Below are 27,622 nucleotides of genomic sequence, written 5' to 3'. Positions count from 1 at the left end.
TTTGGTTGTCACGTAAATAGGATCATTATATGCAACCTGATAAATTAAATACTTAAAAAAACTAAACAAAGCCTCCACTTATCCTGCCCTAGGGTCACCTAAAGCACACGAGTGAGGAAGATCTAGGCTCCCTTGGAGGAGGAATTCCAGTGCTAGATTCAGGGCCAGATTTCCTTGTGGGGTTTTACACACACAGAGCATATCCAGAGCTGGTTTCTGCCCTTCCTTGTATGCTCAGCACAACTTTTTCTACATCTCACAAGCCGCAAAAGCAAGGTTTTGTTCAGAGTCTGTGCGCACAGGTACACATGCACCACACAGGCAAAATCCCAGTGATCCCCAATGACCAGAGCCAACCTGTCCTCAGAGTGCCCAGCACCCACCCCTGTCTGCTGAAGTGCCAAAGGGAATTCCTAGATTTCACTGAGGATCTCACCAATGAGATTTTAGGCTAGAGGCCTTCACAAACAGTTGCTATGGCTTTATTTTCAGAAATCAAGGAGCACCCAGGGCAATTAAGGAAGCTGGAAAGAAAGCCTTCTCATTGATCCAGGTCACAGATGACAGGAGAATATAAACGTATCATCATGGGAGTGTTTCCATCGCTTGATATTTTTACCTCTTTTATTTTAGTACTGTGTGCTCAGCCTCCTTTTTGAAAGCCATTTTTCATCAAAATATAGAAAGCAATACTAATAGGTGAGCGTTTTTTTCTTCTGGTCTTCCTAGAACACCAGTGAGCTGTGCACCCCAGAGCAAGGTCTAATAAGCAGGGTGCCGTAGAGAAACCACTGCTTCTCCAGAGTTTCTCAGAAGTGCAGTCACTGTGGTAATGTCTGAGCAGGACAGGGGATGGTACCTCTCTCAGACAAATAGCTCAGCTGGCAGGGAGCGTGATGGAGGAAATGGCTCTTGTCCGTTGATCCAGCCCTTTATGACCAGTTTGTCCACCACCCTCTACCAAGATGAAGACAGGCTCCTTACAAATCACCTGTTCCCTCTGTTTGCTGAATTTATGTTAGAGTCAGGCAGCACAGACCCCAAAATCACCCTTTGGGTCCTTGAAGGCTACAAGGCTCACAGATCCAATCACATGGACCAGCCTCTGGCAAGGCTCATCTAGCTTTCTTCAAAAGCCTGCAAGAGCAGACCCCTCTACTAGAAAAATGCAGGCTAGCTGTGCAAACTTTGCTGAGTAGTCAGGTCACCACAAGTACTATACCTGGAGCCTGGAGGCAGAAATGTGCAAGAGGCAGAGGCTAACAGGCTAAGCACCAGGCAAAGCAAGACTGGTTCCTGAATTTGAATCTGGTAGGTGATTATGACTACACTGGTGGCCTTGGTTTGGTAGTTCAACTTTGCTCCAGTTCTCGTCAGTAAGGGAAATATTTGCCATAATTTCCCATCCTGTAGAGTTTCATTGTGCATAGAAATCATGAAACTAGCCAGCTAAACGCTCTGCATACTGGGAGTTTACTGAACTGTAAAGCCAAGGCATATTGCAATTGTATCTTGCAAAACATTCCAAAGCAATGATGGCAAAGTCTGAAAAGCAACAGATGAGAATAACTAATGCTATTATTCCTATAATGGGAGGAAAGGAATTAAAATGATATTCATAAGGCTGTAACAAAAGCCTGATGAACTTGGGATGGCTAGTGGCTGTCTTACCCTTGATCTGTCCTCTTTTTCCTCTGTAAACCTTTTCCAGATTTAAAAAAAATAACAATTGTACTTTGGCCCAAGAAGCCTGGCAACTTTGTAGGACCTGCACATCTGGAAAGCCTAGGATTTTTAGATGTGTAGCAGTGATCACTATAAATAAACTAGTCAAATGAGAGCACTCAAAAATGAAGGCAACTTTCCTGAAAGGTTTAAAACATAATGGAAGAGGATTTTTTTTGATCTGGACCATGCTCACACAGGAATCTAAAAGCACTTCTTTCACATTTCTCTATTATAAATGCTTATCCTACACAAAAGTAAAAGCCAACCATAAATGTGACCATCTGCGTTAAAGTAACAGAAGCTCAATCTCACATTCTTTCCAAATGAAATTTCTGTATTCTTCCATAACATGCGTTGAAGTAAGACACGTTCAACATGTTCTTTATCAGTCAACCAGATTCTCCTACACTTGTCAAAAAGCCGATTGCCTTCCCCTCAAATCAATAAATATGATAAAGTCAATAGTGCAGGTTTGGCACTAAGACTGTATCTTCATCCAGATTCTTGTCCTTCACACACATTTAGAAACAGCACACTGACCACTAATCCCCAAACAGCTTTGAAATGCCTGCAGCAAATCACAGTGTTGCTTTGCCTTACAACTAAAGCTTGTATTTAAGGTGGCCAAAATCACAAAGGTCATTGAACAGCTGTAATTCTGTTTTTACTTCAGGAGTAGATTTACCCATTGCAATGAATTACTGAGCTTTAGCATCCTGTATTCCAAACTGAGGGTCTTCTTTGAATAGCAACCTTTATCCAATTTATTATTCCATTATACTTCCCTTTATGCTCATAGATCTTCCCACCTGTAATTAGCCACAGCTTTCAAGATTGCTTGTACCAGGGGATATAGAATACTTCCAATTTCAAAGCAATGCAACACCTTCCACTAATGTTGGTGGTAAAATTTCTGTTAATTTAACAAAAAAAAATAATTAGTGAGGATTAAAAAAACTCAAACCCTATTTCCCTGCATTGTGGAAACCCAGTTTAAGACCAATTAACCCCCATAGTGTGTAGATTTGTGTGTGTTGTTTCTCTGGAAATCATTGCATTATAAAAATGAACAAAACCAGTTTCTTCAGTAAACAATATTAGAAGAGAGATGTGAATTGTTCAGCCTTCTTTTCAGCCAAATGATACTTCAGTGCTTTAAATCAGGTACTTCAGAGGTATCACATACTACAGCCACAAAGAAATACAAGCTGAGTAGCAGGAGTTTTGTCCAAGGTCATACACGAAGTCTGAATCAGAACAAAAACTGAACACGATCTGCCAGGCCAAAGGCTTATCCCTCATGATTTAAATTGAAGGTACTGCAGACAATTCAGTAATGATATTTGGATCAGTATCTGATGAGACATGAAGTTACGCTCATCATGGTTCTGCTCCTGCAGCATCTAGGGGGAACTAAATTGTGTTTCTGAAATAGCTTAATCCCAAGGAACTCCTGGAGAAGAGGCAATTTTCTACATCTCTCCTTGCATTCATAATATTTATCAGTCTTATCTATATGCTCAGAGCATGTTTTCTCCAGAAGCTGGAAAACTCATGCACCTGTGAAGAGATCACATGAGAACAATAGTGTCTTCTGTACACATTATAATTGATTTTTATAATACTATATAATATTATATAATATATTATATAGTATTATATAATAGCACTATATAATAATAAAAGCAATATCAGCAGTTAGCCAGCCTGGCAAATTCACAAGCACAAAAGCACTAATAGCATGATACAGCTCCCATTAAATTTTCTAGAAATCTTGCTAGTGTCATTCTAAAAAAGCACAGAAAACACCACTACAGACAGATCTTTTACCATGGGAAGCAGATTAATGATAGTGACTGTTATCAGCACTTTATTGTTCTTTTTTTTAATAAAAACATTCAATTACTAATAAATATGCTAAAGTGGGCCTAAATTGCACGCTATGGCCTGGTTAAGTTAATATGTTTTGGGAAAGAGCCACTTAGAGTGCAGGGCAATACAGATTAAAGCAAACTGCAGGAACTTGGGAAACCTTTATGTTTGAAGAGGAACCTGTGACATTTTCTTGGAGCGTCGAGGCATAGGGAGCCACCACGCAAGAGCTTCCATGATCTAGGCTTAGCTGGACTTGTAAATGTCTAAGCCCCATTTTAAGCCCCAGATCAGTTTCTGGATTTAGCTTTTCAAGACTGAAGCAGTGTCCAAGCACTTCAGCTGAAGTTGGATCAGACCGTAGAGGCACAGGTCAAACCTGACCAGGACTCTTAAGTCACAGTGACCTGATGTCAGAGGCAGGATGGAAAATGCCAGATGAAGAACAGGCTATAAATTGTCTCTAATTGACAGGCACTACAAAGTGGACTGTATTGCAGCTCAAATCCTGCAGGAAGAGCTACAGTTCAACAAATGATCATTCCAAGTACACCATAAAATTGGTAGATTTGGAGTGGATTGTTTTAGCAGAGTTTCTTAAGGAAAAAAAAAAAAAAGAAAGAAAGCAAAACAAAACAAGGTCTCTTCTCTCCTCTCTGCTTTTAGGAGTTTGACTTACATCATCCTCTTAGCAGATGTCTCGAAGGGATTATCATGTATAACTACTTATTGTTTGCATTATTACTATTATCCTAGGGTGAGATTCTCCATAGATAAGCACCCTCAGAGTAACTAAGGAGTTTACAATCTAACAGTGAAGATCAGAGCAATTTTGAGGGGAAAAAATCAGGTAATACGAAGAAGAGATACTTGTCGGTACATGATAAGCAGTTTTCCTGGTGTTTCAGCAGCCCAACCAGTATCAATCTGTATGACACACCAGCATGACTTTTTGTGTTAACATCACAAAGGAAGTTTTGAAGGACATATTGTTTTCATTTTGCCAGTTTCTATTAGGAGGAACTCATAAGAATGACAAGTAGCATGGAACATGCCTGCATATTTCTGATTGTTGTGAGGATGCAGTGTAACCAGCATCTTGGTCTTACTGGAGTATAGAATTAGCATAAGCTATGAAGAGTTTTAAAAGTTAATTAGAATTACAGCAAAGTATCCTGTGGTCAAATGAAGGCCTTAAGAAAATTAATGTCTACATGTCTACTGAATATCCAGGAACAAGGCAGGAATATACCTAAAAACTTCAGTTGGGAAATTTCCCATCTAAGAGTTATTACAAAGAAGGAGTAGGAAAGATATGGACACAACTCTTTAGTTATTAAACTGCTTGGATTGCAGAAGATATTTATGTTAAAAGACGATGCAGTAGATAGGAGGAGGATGTTTCCAACAGTGGTCAAACCCAAGATACTCAAAGGGAGAGATGAGGCAGATTAAGATGTCTAGTGCAGCTACACTGCACTTGGTCATCTGAAGAGAGATGTCCGAAAGGGACCAAATTTGTTAGCATGAAAAAAAGAAAGTAGATCATCTATACAGAAGCAGATCTGTGAGATATCTAATTGTATTTGCAAATGAGTGTCCATATTCCTGAACAGAGAGAAGGACCAAAGATGACTTCAAGCAGAAAACTGAAGGGTGATGAGGAAGATACTTAGACGGACATGCCAAACAAATAACTAGAGAAACACTGACATCAAGAAAAAACAAAGATTTTCTCACTGGAGATAATTAACAGAGTCAAGAGGTAACACATCTTTCAATAGGTACATTATCTGAGGAGTAAAGCACACCTAATGTCAACTGCGCAAGTTTCTCTTCTTATTTTTTGTTATATTAAAAAGATAGATGCTGATTTTCTGGAAAGGACAGGCAGCCAGAAACAATTTCCACAACAAATACTGCAACGACAGGTTTAATTTTGCTTATAAACTAGTGAAACACAAAACTTCAGAGGTTTTGGTTCAAAAAGTATTTACAGGAAAACACTTTTCTGTGACTTTTGTCCTTTTTTCATTTATAAACAAGAGAATTTGATCTCTACCACACTATTTTAAATATTCAGTGATATAAAGCTTAAGACTGGATGTGCTCAGATCTCTGTAGCTGGGCAAACAGAATTTACTCACTCGAAACCAGAATGGCTTTCATAAGCAGTGGTTCAAGAGCATGAGACCCAAACTCACTTCTATATAGTGCTCCAATTTTTAACCTTCCTTTTGATCAAAAACTGAAACCTTAATTTTCACAAATAATGGAGTTCTGTGAGCTTAATTACCACCCTCCAGAAACAATACAGATACTATCTGTATGTTTAGCAACTCATTGCCATACAGTGAATCTGCATAAGACAACACTGTTGTCTGAAATGAAAATGCAGTAAGGACCGATTTTCTTTTCCATCTTTATTTCCTTCTCAGGAAGTTTCTGGGTCCTTAAATGGTGCAGCCCAGCTGTGCCAAATACAGTTTGCCAAAGACTAACTTTCAAATACCTTGAGAGTAACGGTTTGTGCATTGCTCATCCTGGCAGGGCCGGAGACGTGCTGTTCCACTGCTTTCCTGGATTCTTTCACAGTCACCAGAATAAGAGAGTAGGAAGTGACAATTACTCCACAAGGGAGAATAAAACAGAAAACAAAGAGGACTAAGGTGTAAGACATGGCCATGGCATTTACGTTGGTGGAATGCCAGTCAATGCAGCAGGCTGTGCCATAGGGCTCCTGTCTGTATTCTCCCCAGTGAGCTAGAGGAGAACAGGCAAAAACTGCTGCGTAAGTCCAAGCACAGGCTATCAAGATTTGTCCATGTTCTCTCTTGAACCTGTTCCCTGGAAGACACAATCAGTGAAGATCAGCATCGTTGACACATCTGGATGGAGTTTCCCATATAGAGACAGAAGCAGGGTAAGTAAGAAGGATAACTTCAATAGGTCTTCTAGATATTATAGCATATTGAAGGTTTGTAAGAATAGGGCATGGTTCACAACAATTTGCAAAAAGATTAGGTAGCTGAATTCTTGGGTATACAATTAGGATAGTTAGTACAACATAAATCTGTATGAATAAATCTCTATCAAAATGTAGCAATAAACTCTGAAAAAAACCCACAGTTTATTCAGACTAGCCTTGCTTTCAGATAAGAACTCTTATTCCAGGTTTCCAAATTATCACACTGACTTACAAGAGCTTAAATGTAATGAATCACATATATCTAGCCCTATAGTCAATTATCAATGATCACAGAAATAAGATTTTGACTGGATCTAAAAGTTCTCTTCTGTAAAAATACTCTCTAGGATATGCAACCCAAAAATGATGGTCTATGTTCAGAAGAAAAATTGAGTAACCTAGGACAGAAACATTAGCTTACCATAAGCTGGAAAACAAATTTTGAGGCAGAACACAATGCTCAGTAATGTCAGTGTTGAAAGACTGCAGATCCCAAACAGCACCCCGCAAAACGCATAGAACAAGCAAATTTGTTTCCCATACAGCCACCTGGAAAATAACCAAGAAAACTAATTCTCAGATGTTATCCTTTTTTCTTAAATGTAATGCTAAATGGTAGAAATATAGTTACAGTTGTAGCCTTAAAATTTCAATAAAACTGCATGATTAAATCATTTGTTGGTCAATGATCGATTACAGAAGATACAGCCAGTAATGTTCCGCTTCATTTTTATGATTCACATTTAAGCCATTTTTATAAAACAAAGCAGTATATCTTAATGATAATCTTTCTGAAAAGAATAATCACAATGCTTGTCAGTAGTAGACCTAGGTCATGATAATTCATAAATTCATAAATACTGCTTATTATTACTTCTGCTACCTTTATGCATCTTTTTAAAACTAGTTTCCATCAAAGTCAACACATACACTTGTGAAGATTCTCCAGAGGAACAAAACTTTGATCTGAATCACTATACCTCCTCCCTTTCTATTCATATACTTGTATGATTTACAGTAGCAGTTGTCAAAATCCCCCTGCTACATTTTGAAGACATCACCTCCATTAGTCAATATATATAGCAATATTTCAGCACAGAAAGTAATGTAGTAAAAACTGAGTAATTACTGGATTTTTTTTCTCTTATTTCTTAATTTTGTGCCAAAATAAGAGAAAACTAGATGCAAGAAGGATAAAGAGAGATTTTTTTTTCACATCAAATACAATTTTTTCAATTTGATTAGTTGAAAAGAAAAAGTTACCTAGAGGTTAGGTTGGGTGAGGTTCTCTCTGTGTCTTTTGTTAAATATGTTTTACCTGACTACATTACTAAACACTCATTCCAATAGGGCTTGGATCTCTGCACCACACACTGCTACATGACTCTCTGATCTGCTGTGCTACCAGTCTTTCTTTAAGCAACTATTTAGCTGAACATGGAGAAATTCCGTAACTGTTCCACATATAACTCTACCTTTCAAGTATCTACTGATACATGAAATCCAGAAGGGTATTTTAACTAGTAGGTACATTTGCTTCTAATGTATTAAGGAATGCGTGGAGAAATAAAATATATAAGGAGCATAAAAACATTTAGTATTGAATTCCAACTGAAATAAATCTCAGGCATTGGCAACACACAAATTAGAACAGCTTCTTCTCTCACTTCCCTCCTTCTCCCAGTATCGGGGCTTTGAGGAGCACCCAGCAAGAGCTGAGCCACAGCAATTCATGTCTGTGCTGAGCCACTGCCAGTATATCAGTGCTGGGCTAAAACGTGCTAAATGTCCTAAAACAAGTGCCAATCTACCACCACATGCTAGGCTGGAAGCTGTGGAGCTTCAGTTGCTGCTATAGAAACAGCTGGTACAACAGCAGCAGTTAGACCAGACACCTATTAGAGAGGGACAGCAGGAATTCTTGGTGGATGCTACCTGATAAGACACCTAATTCCCAAAGGAGATTACAATGAATATAATTTCTGTGACAATTAAATGAATTTCCATTCTTGACCACGAGGCTGTTTCTCCCTTTTTTTCTGTTTAGCTGACTTCACATCAATATTTAGTTTATATGTCTTTGTCACCAACATACAAATTGCCATGGCAGTTCTTCCAGATTTGTCTGTCTTTCATCATACTACACATTAACCATTTTAATGATTTTGATTCCGCTGCTATTTTCTTATCATTCCCATACAGGAAAAGCCAGTTTAAATAACTAATTTAATCTTTTTATCTCTTTCAGTTTTTTTATGGGCTATCTTGATGATGTCTCCATCTAGTTAGCAATGCTTTACTTTCTCACATTCTTTAGCATTTTACAGGCCTTCATAGTTTTCTCAGTAAAGCGTTTTGGGAAGCCAGATCAGTACTGCATAGTCACATAGAATAATAGAATCATTTAGGTTGGAAAAGACCTTTAAGATCACCAAGTCCAACCAATAACCTAATACTGCCAAGTCCCTCATTGAACCATGTCCCTAAGCACCACACCTACCATCTTTTAAATACCTCCAGAGATGGTGACTCAACCACTTCCCTGGGCAGCCTGTTCCGATGCTTGATAACCCTTTTGATGAAGAAATTTTTCCTAATATCCAAGCTAAACCTCCCCTGGTGCAGCATGAGGCCATTTCCTCTTGTCCCATCAGTTGTGAGACATTCTGCAACCCAGAGGGATAGATCAAAATACTGCCAATACCATCCTATCCCAAACCCTGCAGAACAACAACTGATAATCAGTCTTGATCTCCCTTCACCTTTTCTACCTAGTTCCCTTCTCTCAAACACTTTCATGCTTCCTGGGTTGCACAAATACTATCTGAGGTCTAGTAATGAGCCTCCCAAGACTCCCAGACTTTAAAAGATCACAAAAAATAGATCTTGCACAATGATATGAGGTTAAATACATGTGGATAAAGAGAAGTGGGGAAGGAAGGAAGAAGTTCCAAATTAGAGTGCTGACCTAAAAATTAATACAGAACACTACATTTCTATGCATCATCACTACCCCTACATTTGGAGATCATAAGTAAATTCAGGGTTTCCTTTTTACGATACCAAATTTCATTGTCCAATTGAAAAAAATGAAGCATTTCACCATCACTTGAATAATACTACCCACAAAGGATAAATACCGTAGGAATCGGATATTTGGAACAAAATCCCAGCCCTACAGAAATCAAAAAGATAGTAACCTCAAACAGACACAAATAGTAATTAACACCAGCAGTCCATAAAGCTGCTGTTACAGAACACACTTCTCTCAGTCCCTCTAATCAATTCCCACTTTTACAACACACAAAGTGGCAGAGCAATTTGGTCATCATCACTGACACAGACCCCCAGAGCCTACATGTTAAATATGTGCATAGTGAACAAACCTGTGGGAGAGGCTGGAGGTTACAGCTAGAGGGTACAATGTCAGAGTCATACCAAGATCACTGATGGCAAGGTTAATAATGAAGTATTCTGCTGGTTTCAACAAATTCTTTTTCTTGTAGGAGACATGTAGGAGAATACTGTTCCCACACAAGGAGCATATTCCTGCAGAGAAACATGGAATATGAAGAAAAATTTACTTTCAGCCATCCCTTTTCTTTTCCTGCACAAGAATAATGCGCTGTCATCATAGCTATCATTTATCAGATAAACTTGTCTCTATTTTATATTTGTGCTTCTCTCTTCCTTATATTTCAAAGATTTTTCAAAATATTTTGTCATTTTTCCTGCTTTCTTCCTGTTTTGTTCATCAAACTGTCTACTAAGATCTAATGAATAATTGTATTCATTAAATTAACTGGCCTGCCAAAAGTAATTTTTCCTTTAGGAAGCTGGCATTAATTAAGCAAGAGACAATACCCATCTGACACTGCACCCCTTTTCCCAGTTCCAGGTATAGAGCTCTCCATTCGCTAAACCTTCTTCCTTTCTCTTTGAGGCATTTTTTCAGTGGTGCTTGTTATAGTTCCTAGTAATAATACGCAATACAGCAAGAATGTTGAAGCATGCATGAAAAAGAAAAATGTTAAGTAATGTCTGAACTGTGTGTAAATAGAACTGTTTCCCCTGTGGATGCTGGTTTTACTATGAGCCCTGACAAGAAACTGAAGAAGGCTGAAAGTAATCTAGTAGAAGACAAGTAATTTGCTCTCTACCTTTAAACTAACAGGATCAAAGCCTATGAAGGATACACAAAGTTATGTGAGTTAGGCGACCATCAGTTTTGAAGGTCAAATAACAGTGAAAACCCAGAATTTTAAGCAGCCTTTTATAGACACACAAGAACAACACTTCCAAACGTAAAAATTCCAGAGGGCCATGGACACAAGAATACCTAATAAATAAGAGGGTCCCTTAATTAATGCCTTGTGAAATCGAGCTGTTGGATAGAGACCAAGTGCTTTATGGACCTCACTGCCTGTTCCTGTATACCTCTAAAAAAAGCAACACTATAAATATAGAATATAGGTAAATATTGATATAGAAACTGACGTTAACAACTCGCATAGAGACTGCAAACCATCATTGGCTTTGGATTATACCCATAAGAGAATATGCCTAATTTAATCATACTCTCACAGGAAATAATCTACCTAATTTTCCCAAATATTTTACAGATTATGATATTTTCTTATAAGGAAATGGCAGTTTAGCAAGTAATGTTAGACACTGGTAATTTCTTTTTCTACCACTGATCTCCTTACACCTATTTAAAATATTTGTAATTTATAACCTCCTGGAAAGAGAAAAGATATTCTCCTTGAATCCTGCTCCCACAAATGTGCAACAATTTTGTTCCAAACATTTTTCTTCCAAGACTTCAAAAATATAACAATGAAAACACAGTAAAAGGCAACAGTTCTGTTTAAAATTATTATTTCCATTTTCTTTCCCCATTTTAATATTTTCCAATGTTTCAATTACATTTCAATCTGATTATCACTTGGTATCATTAAAAGGAACATTACTTAAGCAGAATCCAGTTGACTGAGGTCAGGGAGCACAGATCATCAGACTATCAGAATATGCTCTCTCACTGTTCCTAGTGAGATTAATTTTAACCAGAATATTAAAGTAGCAGCCACATCAGAGATATCACTTATACTAAATACTCTCAGCAGCTGTACTACAAAAGAATCAATCACCACATTTTTCCTTTAGCAAAACCTCAATTTTATTTTTTGTTCTTATTTCCCATGGTGTCTGTTCTTGGTTGGATTACCAGCTCAAGTCCATTTACAGTTTTTAGCATGCACCAACTGACATGACAGTCACTTTAGCATCTGGCTGACCGTTATGGTCAAAGCCATCCCTGTTCACATACATCTCCATTGTGAAATTCCTGGAGGAAGAGATGGGAAGAGGTTTTATCTAAAATCTTTTTTTTTTTTTTTTCCTTTTTAAGCATATAATTTTTCATTCAAATATTTTGTGCAACTTTTACAAAATACCACTTACTGGAAACCTCTTTGCCATGTTTCCTATTCTGCCTTACATTAGCAAACACTGGAATAAACTGCTTAGTGAGTTCATAGAAAGGTTTTCAGAGAAGGCTTGACAAATTTTGGTCAGAAATGGTGTAAAAAGCCCAGAAATGGTCTAAATGCTCATCAGAATCACTCCAAGCTCCATTTCCTATGGCCTTGTGAACATACTGCATCTGTTTTCCAAGCAGCGCTGTCCAACAGCTTTGGTAAAATTGGTACAATAGATACTGAGGATACATCCTGAAAAAAGACTTGGTGATCTGAGCACAGTGGATTATCATGGGATCCAGAATGAGAAAGTTAAAACAAAAGTTATGAGGCAACACTACATTGTATGACTAGCTGAACAAAGATGGGAGAGGAAAACATGGGACAGACATGGATAAAATTGTCACTATTTTATCAGCAGTGTTGTCAGTAAAGAGGTCTGCATCTTATCTGGTACTGATAACAAACAGAAAACATTAAAACCAGAAATGAAGCTACACAAGAAAATTTCTAGTCCATCTGGCAGTAGAAAAATTGCATGAGGTTTCTGATGAGAAATGATCCTATATTTAGCTGATGAGCTCTGCAAATTCAGGAGTATAAATGCTGCAGGGACATGTCTCTAAACTGACATGTATTGTCCACCCAGGCTATATGTCTCCTCTCAAACTCAGCTATACATATACAGCTACAGTCTAAAATAAATAGGGCGTACATTCATTTAAATTTGGAGAAAACATGTTAGAACACATGTTAATCTTTGAAGCCATTAGGATGCAAATGTTCGTTGACAGGACTAGACATGAGTTCACTCTTTGTTGTGCTATATTTATTTTGCATTAATCCCACACTTCAGAGCTAGTATTGGTTGCCATAAGGGAGGGAAAATTTCTGTTAGGGCATTCATTCGACTGCTACGTTTTCCTTTATCAACATCTTCTGAAGCACCAGAAATGGTCTTGTCCAACCTAAATGAGTCTATAATTCTATCCCCATGCCTACCAACTGCACGTAACGAGGGTGGCCACTGTTCTCCCAGATGTCTGGGCTGACTTTCCTGGTCTCTGGCTCATGGTTACACTGGCCAGTACCTTTAGGATCTGGAGTTTTCTCTTCAGCCAGACCAGAGCTACGGATAATAAATCTGCCTCCTCTCTAACAGCATAGCCCCCTCCCCAGAAATCTCACTTTCTAAGGCAATGACGGGACACTGGCCATAAACTTGGTCTTTCCAGCACCTATCCCTGACATGTTATAATTACAGCTTTTGGTATTTTACTTCAGGCATTATGAGGAGTCAGGATACGTTGTTCTATGGTTTGCAATGATGTGTGGAAGAGACACTCTCTTGTTCAGACTTAACAATGATCACACGGATGCTTAAAACTGCCAGGGCCTCAAAAACTCATGTTCCTTCCCAGCTTTATATTCCTAGTACTGAATAAGGGGGTTTTTGCCTAACATAAATCACACATTAAAAACCCTTCAATGATTTCACCCTGTGCTTTTTTTCCCCTCTTTATGAATATAGAGAAGTTCATCTGTGTCCAAAAAAACTTTACTTTTACAGTCAAGTCTCCTTACCACATCAAATACAGCCAAAGCTCTATACCATGAAATCATACTTACCAAATACCATATAACATATTCCAACAACAATATCAGCTGACTCTGTTATTTTGGACTGGAATGTCGAGTTACTGAAAGATGGGCCCATCTGAAAAACAAAACAGAACACAGCATTAGAAATTCAGTATCCAAGTAGGCACCTGTGAGCTCTCTGCAAGGCTGCAAGCTGTTTTGTGGGGAAAGGACAAGGAGAATTTAATTTTATTTTCTGAATAAGCAATTAATTTATTTGAATGGAGGATGCAAAAGGGGCAAAGCCAGGCTCTTTTCAGTGGTGTGCAGTGACAGGACAAGAGGCAACGGGCACAAACAGAAACACAGGAGGCTCCCTCTGGACATCACGAAACTTTTTCACTTTGAGGGTGACCAAGCACTGGCACAGGTTGCCCAGGGAGGTTGTGGAGTCTCCATCCTTAGCGATAGTGAAAAACACAGTCCTGGGCAACTGTCTTTAGGCTGCCCTGCTTGAGGAGGGGGTTTTGACCAGAAGACCTCCAGAGGTCACTTCAAACCTCAACCATTCTGTGATTCTGTATAACTTTAAGATTAAATCACAGCCTAGAACTGAAGTAAATAAAATTCTATTAATTTGAGGGTATAATATATATAATCTTAATATATTTTATATATTAATATATAAAAATATATATAAGTATTAATTTGAGGATATAATTATCCAAATATAAGAATGCTCACAACATTATGAATGCAATCGGTGAGCAAGGGTCCATTAAATTTTGGAAACCTAACTTGCCTCAATGATTTGTTTGTTCCAGAATATTACTCATCACCACCACCAGAGGAACCAATGAAGGAAATCTTAATAACAAGGGGTACAAAACTGCAAATATAAACCTGAGGGAACACACACACGTATGAAGGGCATCAGAATAACTAGTAAGTAGAGACAAGATTGTATGAGATATGTCTATGTATGCACTTAATTCTAAAACTTATTTATAGCTTTTAAATCGTAGCTTTATGTAGTGGTGAGCCAAATAAATTCTCTCTTTCTTCCTGCCTTCCACAAGCATTCCGCCTTTATTTGCCATCCCTGCCCTCCACCTTTCTGAATCTGTCTCATTGAGTGCATTTGTAAACCAGTCCATAGAAATTTGTGTCTCTGCAGCCCAGAAATTAGCAAAGTATGTGAAAGAGTAAAAGGGACTAAGGTAAATCAACAGCCCCTCCTTTTAGTGTGTAGCTCCTGCCAATTCCTTTAAAATACAACAGATTGACTCAGATTTCAGGGAGTGGGTTATTAAACTTAAAAGTCTATTTCAGGCATCCTATGTGACAACTCTGAATATAGCACAGGTGTTAGTATATGTCTTCAGCAAGGAGGCATACCTGCTGTGACAAGTCAAGTCAGTGGGATGTTGCTCAGCTTTTCCCAGCAAAATCCTTTGTGAAGAGTTACACTAATGTAAAAGAGCAATGCACTTCTCTAAGCCAACCTTCAAACACCACCCGTTCAGTGGGACCACAATGGATTCTCCTTTCTGAATTGCAGTGTAATGTGACCACCACGAGAAAGTTCAGTCCAGATTTAGTACATTGGAGACACAAGCTCAAAAGCTTTCACTGCTGTGATGGATGAAGACATCCTTCTACCAGCACCTCTGGCTAAAGCACCACTGTGTACTGAACGGCCTGGGCTCTTCATTTAATCTGAGAAAAAGCTTCTCCAGGGGAGAAAGTAGCAAATCTTACAGCCTGATTAGGTTAAAATGGCATCAGGTCATTAGGACCATGAAGTTCACCTTCAGTTACTCCTGTCTGACACTGGGGTGTCAGTCTAGCTGGACTCCCTCAGTTAACGCATGAAAGCTGGACAGCCCCCATGCCCTCCCTTAACACTCTTTAGCCTCCACGGCCTAGTCACTCATTTCCACCTCACTTACCTGCATTCAGACTAAAATCCTGATGTCTGACAGGAATGACGACCAACCTTTCCGCCTGAGCAGGACACATAATTCATACTGGCAAGGTAAGCTGCCCACCACGATATTACTGAATTCATATGAGATCTGATGCCTCCCAAGGGGTCAGATTTAAATGGATGTACACAATATATTCCCCCACTTCCCAGAAACACAGGTCTGACACATATGGGATGTGCAGCATGCACTGTCATGGGTGGAGCCCTTTCCAGAGGATGAGGTAATTCTCAACAAAGCAAATCATTATTTGTAGCACATCATTATTCATGCTACAAATCTATTGTATATACTAAAAGCTCTCAGATTCAACTCCTATAATTCAGTTACCTTCTAGTCAGAAAGCTTCAATTGTTCAAAGCAAAGCGTAAACAGCATTCAGTATTCAATTGTAGGACAAGGTTAGTAAAAAGGAATCAAAATTTAATTACTGGGGTAAGATGAGTAAGTAGAAAAGCAAAGCTAAAAAGAGGGGAAATCGTACAACTACTGTTTATGTTCTGAACTTGGTTTCAGCTTTGACAACAACCAAACTATTCCCACTGAATACCTGAGACCACTCCTGGACATCAGAAAACAGAATATTTACAAATATTTACAAAGAACGTAATTCAAACTGTCTACCTTGCTGAAAAAATTTGCATAGTTTAATTCCAATATTTCTGTAATTTTACAGAAATATTTCTATCTGATGAATGGAGGAGTTATTTAACCAGTCAGTAAAGAGAAACTTAGACATTCATAATACTCCACCAAACTTTATAACATACAGTGCACTCGTGAGCAGGGATAGGTTTGTGAAAGCTGATCAGATCACAGGCTACAGTGGTGCAGATACAGAACAAAACAATGACAGTTCAGTGAGAAGTTACAGCAGTAACTGGCTAATTTTATCTCTCCAGAGGTCATAAAGAAGACTATTTGCTATACTGCCATGTGTTCTGATCTGAACCATCTTTCCAAAGTTTTAAAAATAAATTATTGGTGTATACAGTGGGAATGTTACTGCTTGCTGGAAAGAAAACTGACTAGTAACAGAGAACCGAAGGAGTGAAACAGTATTGATTCAGGTCCACAGGACATAAATGCTGATTAGGTCACAGGTATCCAGGGAACATCTGAGTCCAACAGAATTCATTTCATCCCTACCTAGTGAAATGGTAGTTATAATCCACACAAACATATGCTGCTCCTGTTATCATTTATGTTTTGACTTAGCAAAGCTGGCTATATTGGAAGAGAAACGAGAAGCAGAAACTGATGAGAAAAGTGACCTCATTACAATGGGCACAAAATCCTATCCTCAAACCCATTAACTAGATCTGTGTGAAATGTTTTTGATAAAATTTTATTAAATGGTCTAGTTGACTTCAACATGTGTTTTTGTAAAACACACGTGGTTTTCCTATTGTGCTGGTTCTTAAACCAAAAAAAAACTTAGCATAATATTTTAATAAAATATGTTGAATTTAACACTGCTTGATACATTGTTTCAAGATTTACTTCAATTATATTTTTTTAATATTTGAAAGCTGAATGCTTTATTTCATTAAATTTTTTTAACAACTCAGTTTTCAGCCGTTATTTTCCATCACTACAAAAATAACTGAAAAAACACTTATTAGGAAAGTTTTTACCTCAGTGTCTGTGACTCACACAGGTTACCCATTATACTGCGTATGGTTTTGTCACTGAAATCAGCAATAAGACAACTCCTTAACACCAGTGTAGCATTAAGAAACATACATTCCTTTATTGCAGCACTGGATGTGTGGGGGATCACTCCACCTAACATGCGTGCCATATGTTACATTCAGGCAAGATTATATAGATCATGCATACGTTTATGCATTATATTTCTGAGAGAAGTCATGTATATTCATTCATTTCCCAAGAATAGGTGATACTATGTTAAATAAGCATCACATATGCTCCTTACAGGTATTCAAGAAAACTTCTGGGGGTCTCAAAGAACAGTCAACCCTCTAGTTACAGCTGACTGAGAACTAAACCTGATTTACCTTTCCCTATATAGGCTTTTCTTAACCACAGTTCAACTTCTTTTGGCAAGTTTGGTTTCAGATCCAGCTTCACAAGATCTTTTATTTTAGCTGCTTCTTGGAGTCACTGATTAACCTTCCCTTAAAAATATAATGTTGCACAACTACTGTTTGATGGTAAGCACCCATTATACTGAAATGAACAGTACATGGTCACCATTTTATACTCTGTGGATGGCTCAATATTTGCTATTTGATTACATGGAACGTCCCTTCCCTCCCTGCAGGAAAGACTTGCCGTAGCAGTGGACTGCTGTTTGTTACTGTCACAGATTGTGTTGGGTCTGGCTGAGCCCCACAGCAGCCCTCCTAGTGCTCTGCTTGTACCGGTAGCTAGAAAGGTGGTGATAACGCACCAGTGTTCTGGCCGTGCGGAGCAGCTCTGGCACAGCACCCGGGCTGTCTGCCCAGCCTTCCCCCCTGCCCTCACCAGCAGGCTGGGGGTGGGCAAGATCTTGGGAGGGGACATCGCCAGGACAGCTGACCCAAACTGACCAAAGGGATATTCTATACCCTATGGCATCTGCTCAGATATAAAAGCCAAGAGAAAGGATGAGGGGGCATTTTTTATTACAGCGTTCGTTTTCCAGAGGAACTGCTACATGTACTAAAGCCCTATTTCCTAGGAAGTGGCTGGACATTGCCTGCTAATGGGAAGTAAAGAATAACGCTTTTCTTTTCCTTTGCTTCCACACACGACCTTTGCTATTGCTTTATTAAACTGCCTTAATCTTGACCCACAAGGTTTTTTCATCTCCTCCCCCACATCACCTTCTGCTGAGGAAGGGAGCGATAGAGCGGCTTGGTGGGCACCTGGCATCCAGCCAGGGTCAACCCAGCACATTACTCCAGAGCAGATAAAAGTTGCCAATGTGTTTTGTGTAAGTGGACTATGACTCTCAAATTCATTTCCCTGTCAGTCTGCCAGCATTCTCAGATAATTAGCCTCTTAGCAAGTTTTGGAGACTTAGAGATGCATTTTGATTGTTCGCCTTTTCCTCCAGACATTTATAGATTAAGCAGGTTAAACAAGATGAACGGCTGCTCATTCTATAAAAATAGCTAATGTGATCAGTTACTTACAGTACTAAGAAAATCTAATGAAATTACAGACACTTCCAAAATATTGCATTGTCAGAAGGATAGTAAAAATATCAAAAATTATTGCTAGGCCCTTTAAAAGTAAAACACAAAATGAACTTTCATTTGCCTGTTCAGTGCAGCTATTAATGCTTGTGATAATTTAACTAATGAATTGGTCTGCATTTGCACAAATAGTTTTACTTATTTCAAGGCAGAAGTTTGCATTATCCACATTTAAGATAAAGAATTAGGCTTTGTACAGAAGTTACGGCTTAACCATCATATGCTCTCTATATCATATAAACTCATGTTAGAAGTGATAAACTGATAGGATGGGACGAAGAAGAAGGTCTGGTCTAGAAGAGTCCCATTTCTTTCTACTTTCTCTTCTTCAGGTAAGGCATCCCCCTAAAGCATGGTTATTTCTCCCTTGCCTATTGTTTCTTCTACTTATCTTTTTTCTTCTTGCAGTCAATTTATAACATAGAGTTTACCAGGGAAATTACATAGTCCTATTCTGGAAGTTATCACTTTCAAAATTGCTTTATAAATCTTGCTTGTATATGCAGCCAGAGCACAATGAGAGGGGTTGAGACATAATGCTTTGTTTGTGTATTTCTCCTTTATGAATCAAAAGATAAAGCACTCTCAGGGGAAAAAAAAAAAAAAAGAACAAAAAACCCACAAACAAACAAACAAAAAACCACCACCAAACAAACACAAAAAAACCAACAAGACAAACAAACAAACAAACTTCTTGGGGCAGCACTATAGGAGAAAAAAAACTCTTAACCTGTGGCAGGGATGTTCCATGCTCAGCCTAAGAATGCCTTTGAACATCAACTAATATATAGAAGATAATTACTCATCTGATTAAATATTGAGTATCTCAAATACTGTAAGCAGTGAAGGGGCCACCAGCCTCCAGGCTAACCTCCTGAATTACAAAGTGTAAACTTATTATAATTTCTGCTTGCAGAAACTTAGACATTAATATTGTTAGTCAACATTGTCTAAGAGTTAATTATTCTCAATACATATTTTTTTACGTTTCTTTTCCCATTTATAACCCGGATTTGTCTAGCATCAACTACCAACCACTAACTCACATTGTACCATTTTTCATTGAAAAAGCCTCTGGTATCAGGAATGTACTCTCCAAATACATAGCTGCAAAGCATGACATATTCATCACTTGCATAAAATAGAGTTAATTATCTTATGATGGAACTTTTTTTTTTTTCCTAATCACTCTTGAAGTGATTGATTCACTTCACCCTGGCTCCTTCCCAGTTGTTCAGCCTGCATTTCTCCTGCTGTGGCACAAAGCTTATAACCCCAAACTACCTTCATGAATGCAGTATCTAACCTCTCAAACTTAATATTCCCCAACTGAGATACGCATAGCTAGTCACAGCTTCTCAGTCACAGCATCACAGTGGGAACTCATTGGTGAAGAAGCATAAGTTACTGCCACTGTTAAGCCCTTTATTTTTTCCCTAATATTCTGAGCTCGCTCATGCTACACATACGCTTTTGTACTGACTGACCCAACCAACTCTTCCTTTATAACAATGCGAAGACTTCTTCTAAATAATATTTGAAAAAACTGAAATATACTCAGCCAGCGAACCTATTTATGATGCTTTTTCCCTTTTTTCCTCTATTTCTTTTCATGTACTTCTAGATAATCCTTTTAGAAGCCTAATGCTTTCTACACTGATTATTTTTTTTAATTCAAGCTAGCATTCTTCCTAGCAAAATCACCACACATATACCACATTATACTACTAAAGAACCAAGACCCTAGTACCTGTTGCTATTAACGAGACAGTTCACTGAGCAAGAAATAAATTAACCTCTGCAAAATTCTGACCAACTTGAACATGTATTTCTGTTGGAGTGTTTTCTTTTTCTCCCCACAAGCATTAGAGTACTGCAGCGTCTGAAACAAATTCTTAAGAGAAGAAGCATATGAGCTGCTTCCTCAGACAATGATTTCTATAGCTACAGTAGATTACTTCAGTATATTAATTTACCTGCTTGCAGTAGATCAGTGGCAGACCTGGTCAATAAATAAGTTATGAAAAGAGAATTTTTAATTGCCATCTAAATTACAAAATTTCCATTTTATATCATAAAATAGGTATTCCCAATTAAGAATAGGAAAATTCTGCATGGATTATATATTTAACCAGCACAGCATGGACTGTTCTTCCACTGTACATTGACCAAGAAGTATTAGCTGAAGAATTCTCTAAACTAATCTCAAGTAGGAATTTTTATTTTAATATCTTGCAGTCTCCTAACAAGCAGGAGGGAAAAAATGTCATTTGCCTTTCTAATTATTTGCACTTTGCTGTATCACAAAATGCTAAAAAATTAAGTTTTAAAAAATATACTGCTTATTCTATTGTTATTTCATTGGGATGGTATCAAATTATGATTTTATTTGTTCATCTGAGCATTGTAATTAATGACAGAATCTATTTGCTTGATAGTGAGTCCTAAAATGATTTCTCTTAGGAAATTATCTCTCCTGTTTGCCTTCAGGGAAAAGAGGAATTGCTGTTAAATTGTTAAATAAGTAACACTAAATCTTGTTCATTGAACACATGAAATCTCAAAAACTCTTTCTGTTCTAATCAGCAAGTCTGGTCTATTAATGGCTGTGTATTTAGTAACATTTAGAGAAGATCATCAACTCTTGGAAAGATATATAGACATGATCACTGAAGGATCTCTGCCTGAGGAGGAGCATTTCCCCATTTCATACCCACAGCACTTTACATCATAGATGAGACATATGACAAGAATGTGTGAGGATGTATGAATCTATACGAACAACAAAGCAACAGGCCCTTTAACAAAAGCATTCCCTCAGAGGTCTGATGGAGCTGGAAGAAGAAAGGGCATGTTTTAACTAGAAGAAAAGCATATATAAAAGCTAAAACTCAAGCTGATTAAGTCGTCTGTCATTTCTAGAAGTGAGCTGAAACAATAGGAAATCATATAAAAGCACAAGATTGTCTGGGAGTTGGTTCATTGCTAAAACAGAAACATCTGTTGAGTGACACAAAATTTATTCTGCAGATAAAGGAAAAAAATTAATTACAGTATTAACAGAACGTAAAACAGCAGGAAAAAAAACCAACCAGACATTTATAATTAATTTTTCAACTCATCAGTATTGCAGTAATATTCTGGAAATGCTAAATGCAGTTATGGCTCCAGCTCTAGTAAAAGTGAGTAGACACCCTCAGCCCTTCGATACAGAGGGATGCTTAAGTGTCTCTTTATAAAGTGATTCACAGAAATAATAGAAATACTGTTGCACAAGCAGCCAGGAAGGCTTCCCTGGAGAGTAACTGCACACACAAGGACAAGTCTGACAGTCCACATATAAATGAAAGGAATGAAAAGGTGAAGACAGCTGGAAAGCAGCCAGGAGTTGCACCATCTCTTGCACAGAGTAAGTGTTGAAAAGACAGACTTGGACTTTGGAAAGAGAAGGTCTGTCTTCCAGCTGTGTGCAGTCCTCTGCATGCACACTTCGCAAATGTGCAGGGTCATACACACAACATACTCCCAGCCCTTGCCTCCCTTTCCTTCCTTGTGCTGGAAACAATCTGGCCAGATGTCCACATCCAGCCAACCATGCAGCCCCAAGACAAGAAAAGGTTGGAAGTTAGGACACAAGAGTGAAACATCACAAGAAAAGCAAGGCGGCTCCACAGCTGAAATAGTTGAAGCACCACCTACTCAACAGAAAAAAACTGAGGCATGAGTAGTTCAAGAAAGATATGTCTGAAAGGGTCAAAGTTTGTGTTTTAACATATCAAAATGTTTCAGTCTTGCCTGTGATACACTGAACCTAATCTCTGCTATCACTAAGCTATCAGGAAGCCTTACAGCAGTTCTCATTCGGGTGTTTCCCGTCCTGCTTCTCCTCTGGCATCTGACTTCAGTGATGGGGACATGCCAGAGCCCAGTCACACAGTTCCTGTAGCTCAACAGGACAGCCATCTGATGACCAAGTCCCAACAGCTGGGGAAGAGTGAAGCACCTGGATATCACCATGTGCTCAAACAAGGAACTTCATTTTGTGATGAAACATGAACAAATTCCAAGTCAGTTTTCCATTTGGGTTGACTCTGGAATGCTATTTCTATCTCTATAAAATCAAACAAAAGTTGATGTAAAACTATCATTATATTAGAAGGTTGAAAGGTTCTACAAAATGTGCAGAATCAGATTTCCAACTGGCACTCTCAGACAATACAAGAAGGGTACCATGCTCTCTCTGGCAGCAGTGCTGACAGCAAGCAAGATGTGAAAGGCACTGTTTGAAAGGGACCCAGTTACCCTGAAAATACCTTATCACAACTCAGTCCTTTCTAACATCTCTTCAAAAAGGCGTTCTTAATTCTTATTTCCCCTGGTCTACTTTGTTTTGCTTATTAACATTATACAACATTGCAGCATGGGACACAAAACATAATAAAAAGAGTTCCAAACCCAAAGAATTTACAGTAGGTCATCCAGTGGAACAGTGGCATCACCTAAAGCATTTACAGATTACGAGAAAAAAAAAAAAAGTAAATTATGACAAGTTTATTTCTGTCACTAAGACTTCAGAATGCCTGGAAAATCATTTCATATATGTGACTAGATACAGAAAGCACGTGCTTATTATAAACTTCTGTAATCATTCTGCAAGGCTAGAACAAGACTAAATTATGTATGCTTGGAAAACGAATCCATTGTCAATCTTGAAAAGCCCTAGCAAGAATAAACTCAGCCTTGTGCTGAGCACAGACAATGCATGGTTTGCTTCAGACACATTAAAACATAGTACAGTCCAAAGGCATATCTACGGGAGGCTGTTACTTGTTAATAATAGGTGCCCTTGGAACAAAGATGATGTTATAAAGTGATCACATAATTTAGTTTTTTCCCTGCCAAAATAACCAAAGAAAAACTTGATCTATAGATTCAATTAATCTAGGCACACTATAAAGAAGCATATTACTATATTGTTGAATATATGAAGTAAATAACCAGCTCTGATTGTAACGTTATCGTTGCAAGCCACCAACAAAGTAAGCTGAATATGCAAAAGCTCAGAATCACATAACACAAAATACTGTGAACTGGTGCAGAAATTTTATTCTGCAAGCACTGTTCCTCCAGGAGAGTTCAAATCAAAATGAAATAAGGAGAAAGACAGTAGCTACACGTTTGGAGCTGGGATAATCAAGGCACTCAAGGTGGCTGACAAAGATGCCTGCTGTAGGGACATTAGAACATAAAGTCACAGAATCTATTAACTAATTGACAAGGAAACCATTTTCAGGGGATTCTCTACTCACCTTTACTTTTGTAAAAGCATCAAATCCATATTGTCTCACCGCCCATCGAAATCTCCAATACCAGAGCAGAAAGTGCATCTTCAGATAAACACATTAAATAACAAAAACTAAACCAAATGTTTAACTACAATAAATGAAGAGGGGCATCACTTCTGAAAACCACAACTAAGGCACCAACTACAACCAGAGGACACAGTTTCTGAACTATTTCAACACCACACGTGACATTACCTTTGTTTTCAATGGAAATTCTCTTAGTAACTCAAAAACCAAAACAAAATGCAAGAACAGAGACTAGTGTGTGCCCAACAGCACAGAGCAGAGCATGGCAGGTCAACATGATAGTCAGTTCCCAGAACAGCTGAAGTTCTCCTGTTTTGGCTGGTTATAACTGCTGGTCTTATTCGTTGGCTTCATACTGCAGTTTTGCACCAGAGAAGAGGGGAAAGGAGGCTTCCAACAAATGGGAGAGCATCTTCATCACACAGTTCTGGTTTCATTAGTTAACTGACTATACTTGCCGTGGCTTCCAATTTATCCAGCGAAATTGCTAGAGCATTTGTACTTTTGTTCAACTTGTTTCAATAACTGAAACAGTAACAAGACTCTTTATTTTATATAAATCTCCAAATGTTCTCAAGTACTCTGTTTCGCATCTTATTTGTAAGGCAGAAAAGGAAAGTCAGATTTTCTGTTTTCCATTTAGTTATTTATTACAATGCCTTTGGGAAACAGCTATTTTCCTCTTTTTAGTTTAAATAAGAGCCCTTGTTTGGTTTTGAGAGTCCTTGCCAAAACGAAACCCAATAACGACTGACTTGAAATACAATTTACTTCCACAATGTAAATTCAGTGGAACCCTACGTCAAAGTAAGAATAGGGTTTGTGGCCTGTAGGAGAAGCTGAGAGAAGGCAGTTTTCCCTTTCAACAAGAATTTAGTAATAAATGAAGTCTGTTTTCAGGCTTAGGTGCTGCCATAGGAACCTCCTTGAGGCCATTAAAGTTCAGTGAGAGGAACTTAGTTCTGAAAAGAGGTGACAATAAGAATTAGGTGGAAATAAGGTGCCTTGTTACTCTTGTGGGAGCTTAGTGCTTTGATTTCCTTCCTTGTGGTGGGAAGGATAAATACACCAGAAATTTCTTATTCTCTCCCTGTGCTGAAGGGTCTTCCGAATTATTCTGTTACTGTTACAGCACCCTTTAAGAAACACAAATGCCATTTTAAGAGACCTATCAGTCTATTACTGATGGATCATCCTCAACTAAGATTTCTGTAGAAATACAGCAGTATTGGATGTTAATTGCCAAATGAAAAAAAGATACCTAGTCTGAAAAACCCTACAAGCAACAAATTAATAACACAAGTGCTGCTTTCTTCATGAAAACATTACGTATCTTATACTTTGCATCTTACAATACCAGTTACACCTCACTCTGATATGCAAATGACTGCATACATCCTCACCAAATGTGGCAAACCATTTCTTAGAAATCAAGAGCTTAAACAGATGAGGAAATCTCTTCTCTGACTTCTTACTGCTGGTCTCTCTCTCACGAGAAGAAAGTTGCACCACTTCAAACCTATGTCCTAGGCTGCCAAAGCAAGACAGGAGGTCAGTAATCAAGCCCACCAGGTCAGCTAGCTAACTAGCAAGGAGAGGATCTGATGGCTGAAGGGAATAAACACGCTGCCAAAGAGCAAAGGTGATACTGGAATGACGGGCTCCAGAATGGTGCCAGCTTACCGGCTCTGAGCCATAAAGCCCCTGTCCGTGGCACTGCAGCGTGAGTCTGTGCTTTGATACTGCCAACACAGAGCCACAGTGCTCGCTGACTCTTTGCAGACTGATGCTATAGGATGTTCCATTTGTCCAAGGCAGTGGTGATAAACCTGATTGAGATATCGATTACCCTGATTAAGATACCCCCCTCTGTCTCATACCGAGGGTGTCTAGGTAACTGCTTCAGACTACATGCTGAAGAGTTAGTTAGCTAAACCGAAATAATATGACTTCATTCTTAACCACACAGTCTACTGTTAAGACAATTAGTATCATCTGAGCCTATCCCCATGATTTTTACTGTCTATGAGATTACTAACTGTGCCATGTTTATAAACCACAATTCCTTAGCAGTTTTTCTACAGTATTCTGCTGCAAGATATGTAGATGCTCTACCAGTTTGTCCAGTTACGACACACCCTTTCTCAGACTGAAAACCTGACGTGGAAAATTAATTTATAAAAAAAGAGGAAAGCAATCAACCAAGTTATTACACCACAAAGATGGTGCATTTTACTCAGTATTATTTCTCCTCAAGGCCACGAGAAGATAATCCACTAGGCAGTAGTGCTGGTAAAACGTTGGTATAGTAGAAGTCAAAGTCAGAAGTATATGCAACTATCCTTTTCTCAAAACATTAAGAAAGTAGTTGTGTGAGGTGCCACTGACTTAAAAAAAGATCCTTTAAAAGGGGAGCAATGGAGGAAAAGTCTGGGAATTATTCCCAGAGAACACACATTGACTACTTGTATCAGTAAAATAATCCATATTAGACTCCAGCCTAAATTTTTTAATGTCACAAGAAGCCTTCCTTACCAGATTGCTCTTTAATGCAACAACAACAACAAAAAAAAAAAAAAGAAAAGAATGATGCAAACATAGCAGGAAATCCAACGAGGCTAATCAAATGTCACCAACATAATCTCTGTGGCTGCCACTATTTGGCCCTTTCAGAGCAGTCATTTAAGGAGCCATAGCCAGGATCTGAAGTGCTGGAGAGTGATCCACAAACACCGAGAGGCTGAGCAAGCTGAGAGGCCAGTGAACATAGACCTGGCTATGAATTTTACCTTTTCTCCAGACTACGGTGCCTGCCTCAAGGCTGTGGTTCGCCTACATGAAGCTCAGAGCCCAGGTGTCTCTCCTGGGTCGGCATCGCAGCTGAACAGATTCCACATTTAAGACTCCACGGGAAAAGGGTGAGAGTACTGGCAAAGCCTGTCTTCTGCACCCCTGCCACACGGCTGCAGGCACGGTCACACTGCAGCGCGCAGCTTAGCGCCTGGGGACTTCTTGTCTTAATGGGAGTCAGGTCAACATCTCCCACTTCTGAGGGGAGCACAAAACCCACCAGGTTACAGCAAGGTGGAAGAAGGGTCACTCTGCTGAAGCTGAACCACAAGCAGGAAAGGATATGACCCACGGAGCTGCAAAGAGCTTGGCTGTGTAACTCAGTGGTTGGGATGTTTGCCTGAAAGAGATGAGGATGTCAGTTCAACCCTTTCCCCACTTAATTCTGCTTACCCTACCCTGATATCTATGCTATCTTCTTTATTTTTTCTTTCTATTTAGTTTATATCTTTCTAATTAAATCCAACGTCGCCCTGGAGTCTGCATAGCTGAGAGATACTGCATCAGATGGCCCTGACCCTAAGAACAATTTAAATAAACACAATGAGCAGAATGGATACAGCAAACGCTACATGGC

The 27,622-nt window shown here is 38.6% G+C and overlaps 1 protein-coding gene across 1 annotated transcript in view; it reads right to left on the bottom strand.

Moving 5' to 3' along the window:
- Positions 1-27,616, bottom strand: part of LOC308060423 (opsin-5-like) — a 58,621-nt gene extending 31,005 nt beyond the window's left edge. The window contains 4 exon segments of the mRNA XM_080379159.1: positions 6,113-6,447; positions 6,990-7,117; positions 9,955-10,117; positions 13,678-27,616. Of these exon segments, the coding sequence (XP_080235285.1) occupies positions 6,113-6,447; positions 6,990-7,117; positions 9,955-10,117; positions 13,678-13,765 (714 nt within the window). The 5' untranslated portion in view covers positions 13,766-27,616.
- Between the last annotated feature and the right edge of the window lie 6 nt (positions 27,617-27,622).

This window comes from Falco punctatus (assembly GCF_963210335.1).
Source record: "Falco punctatus genome assembly, chromosome: 3".
NCBI lineage: Eukaryota > Metazoa > Chordata > Aves > Falconiformes > Falconidae > Falco > Falco punctatus.
This window is presented reverse-complemented; position numbering and strand designations above follow the sequence as displayed.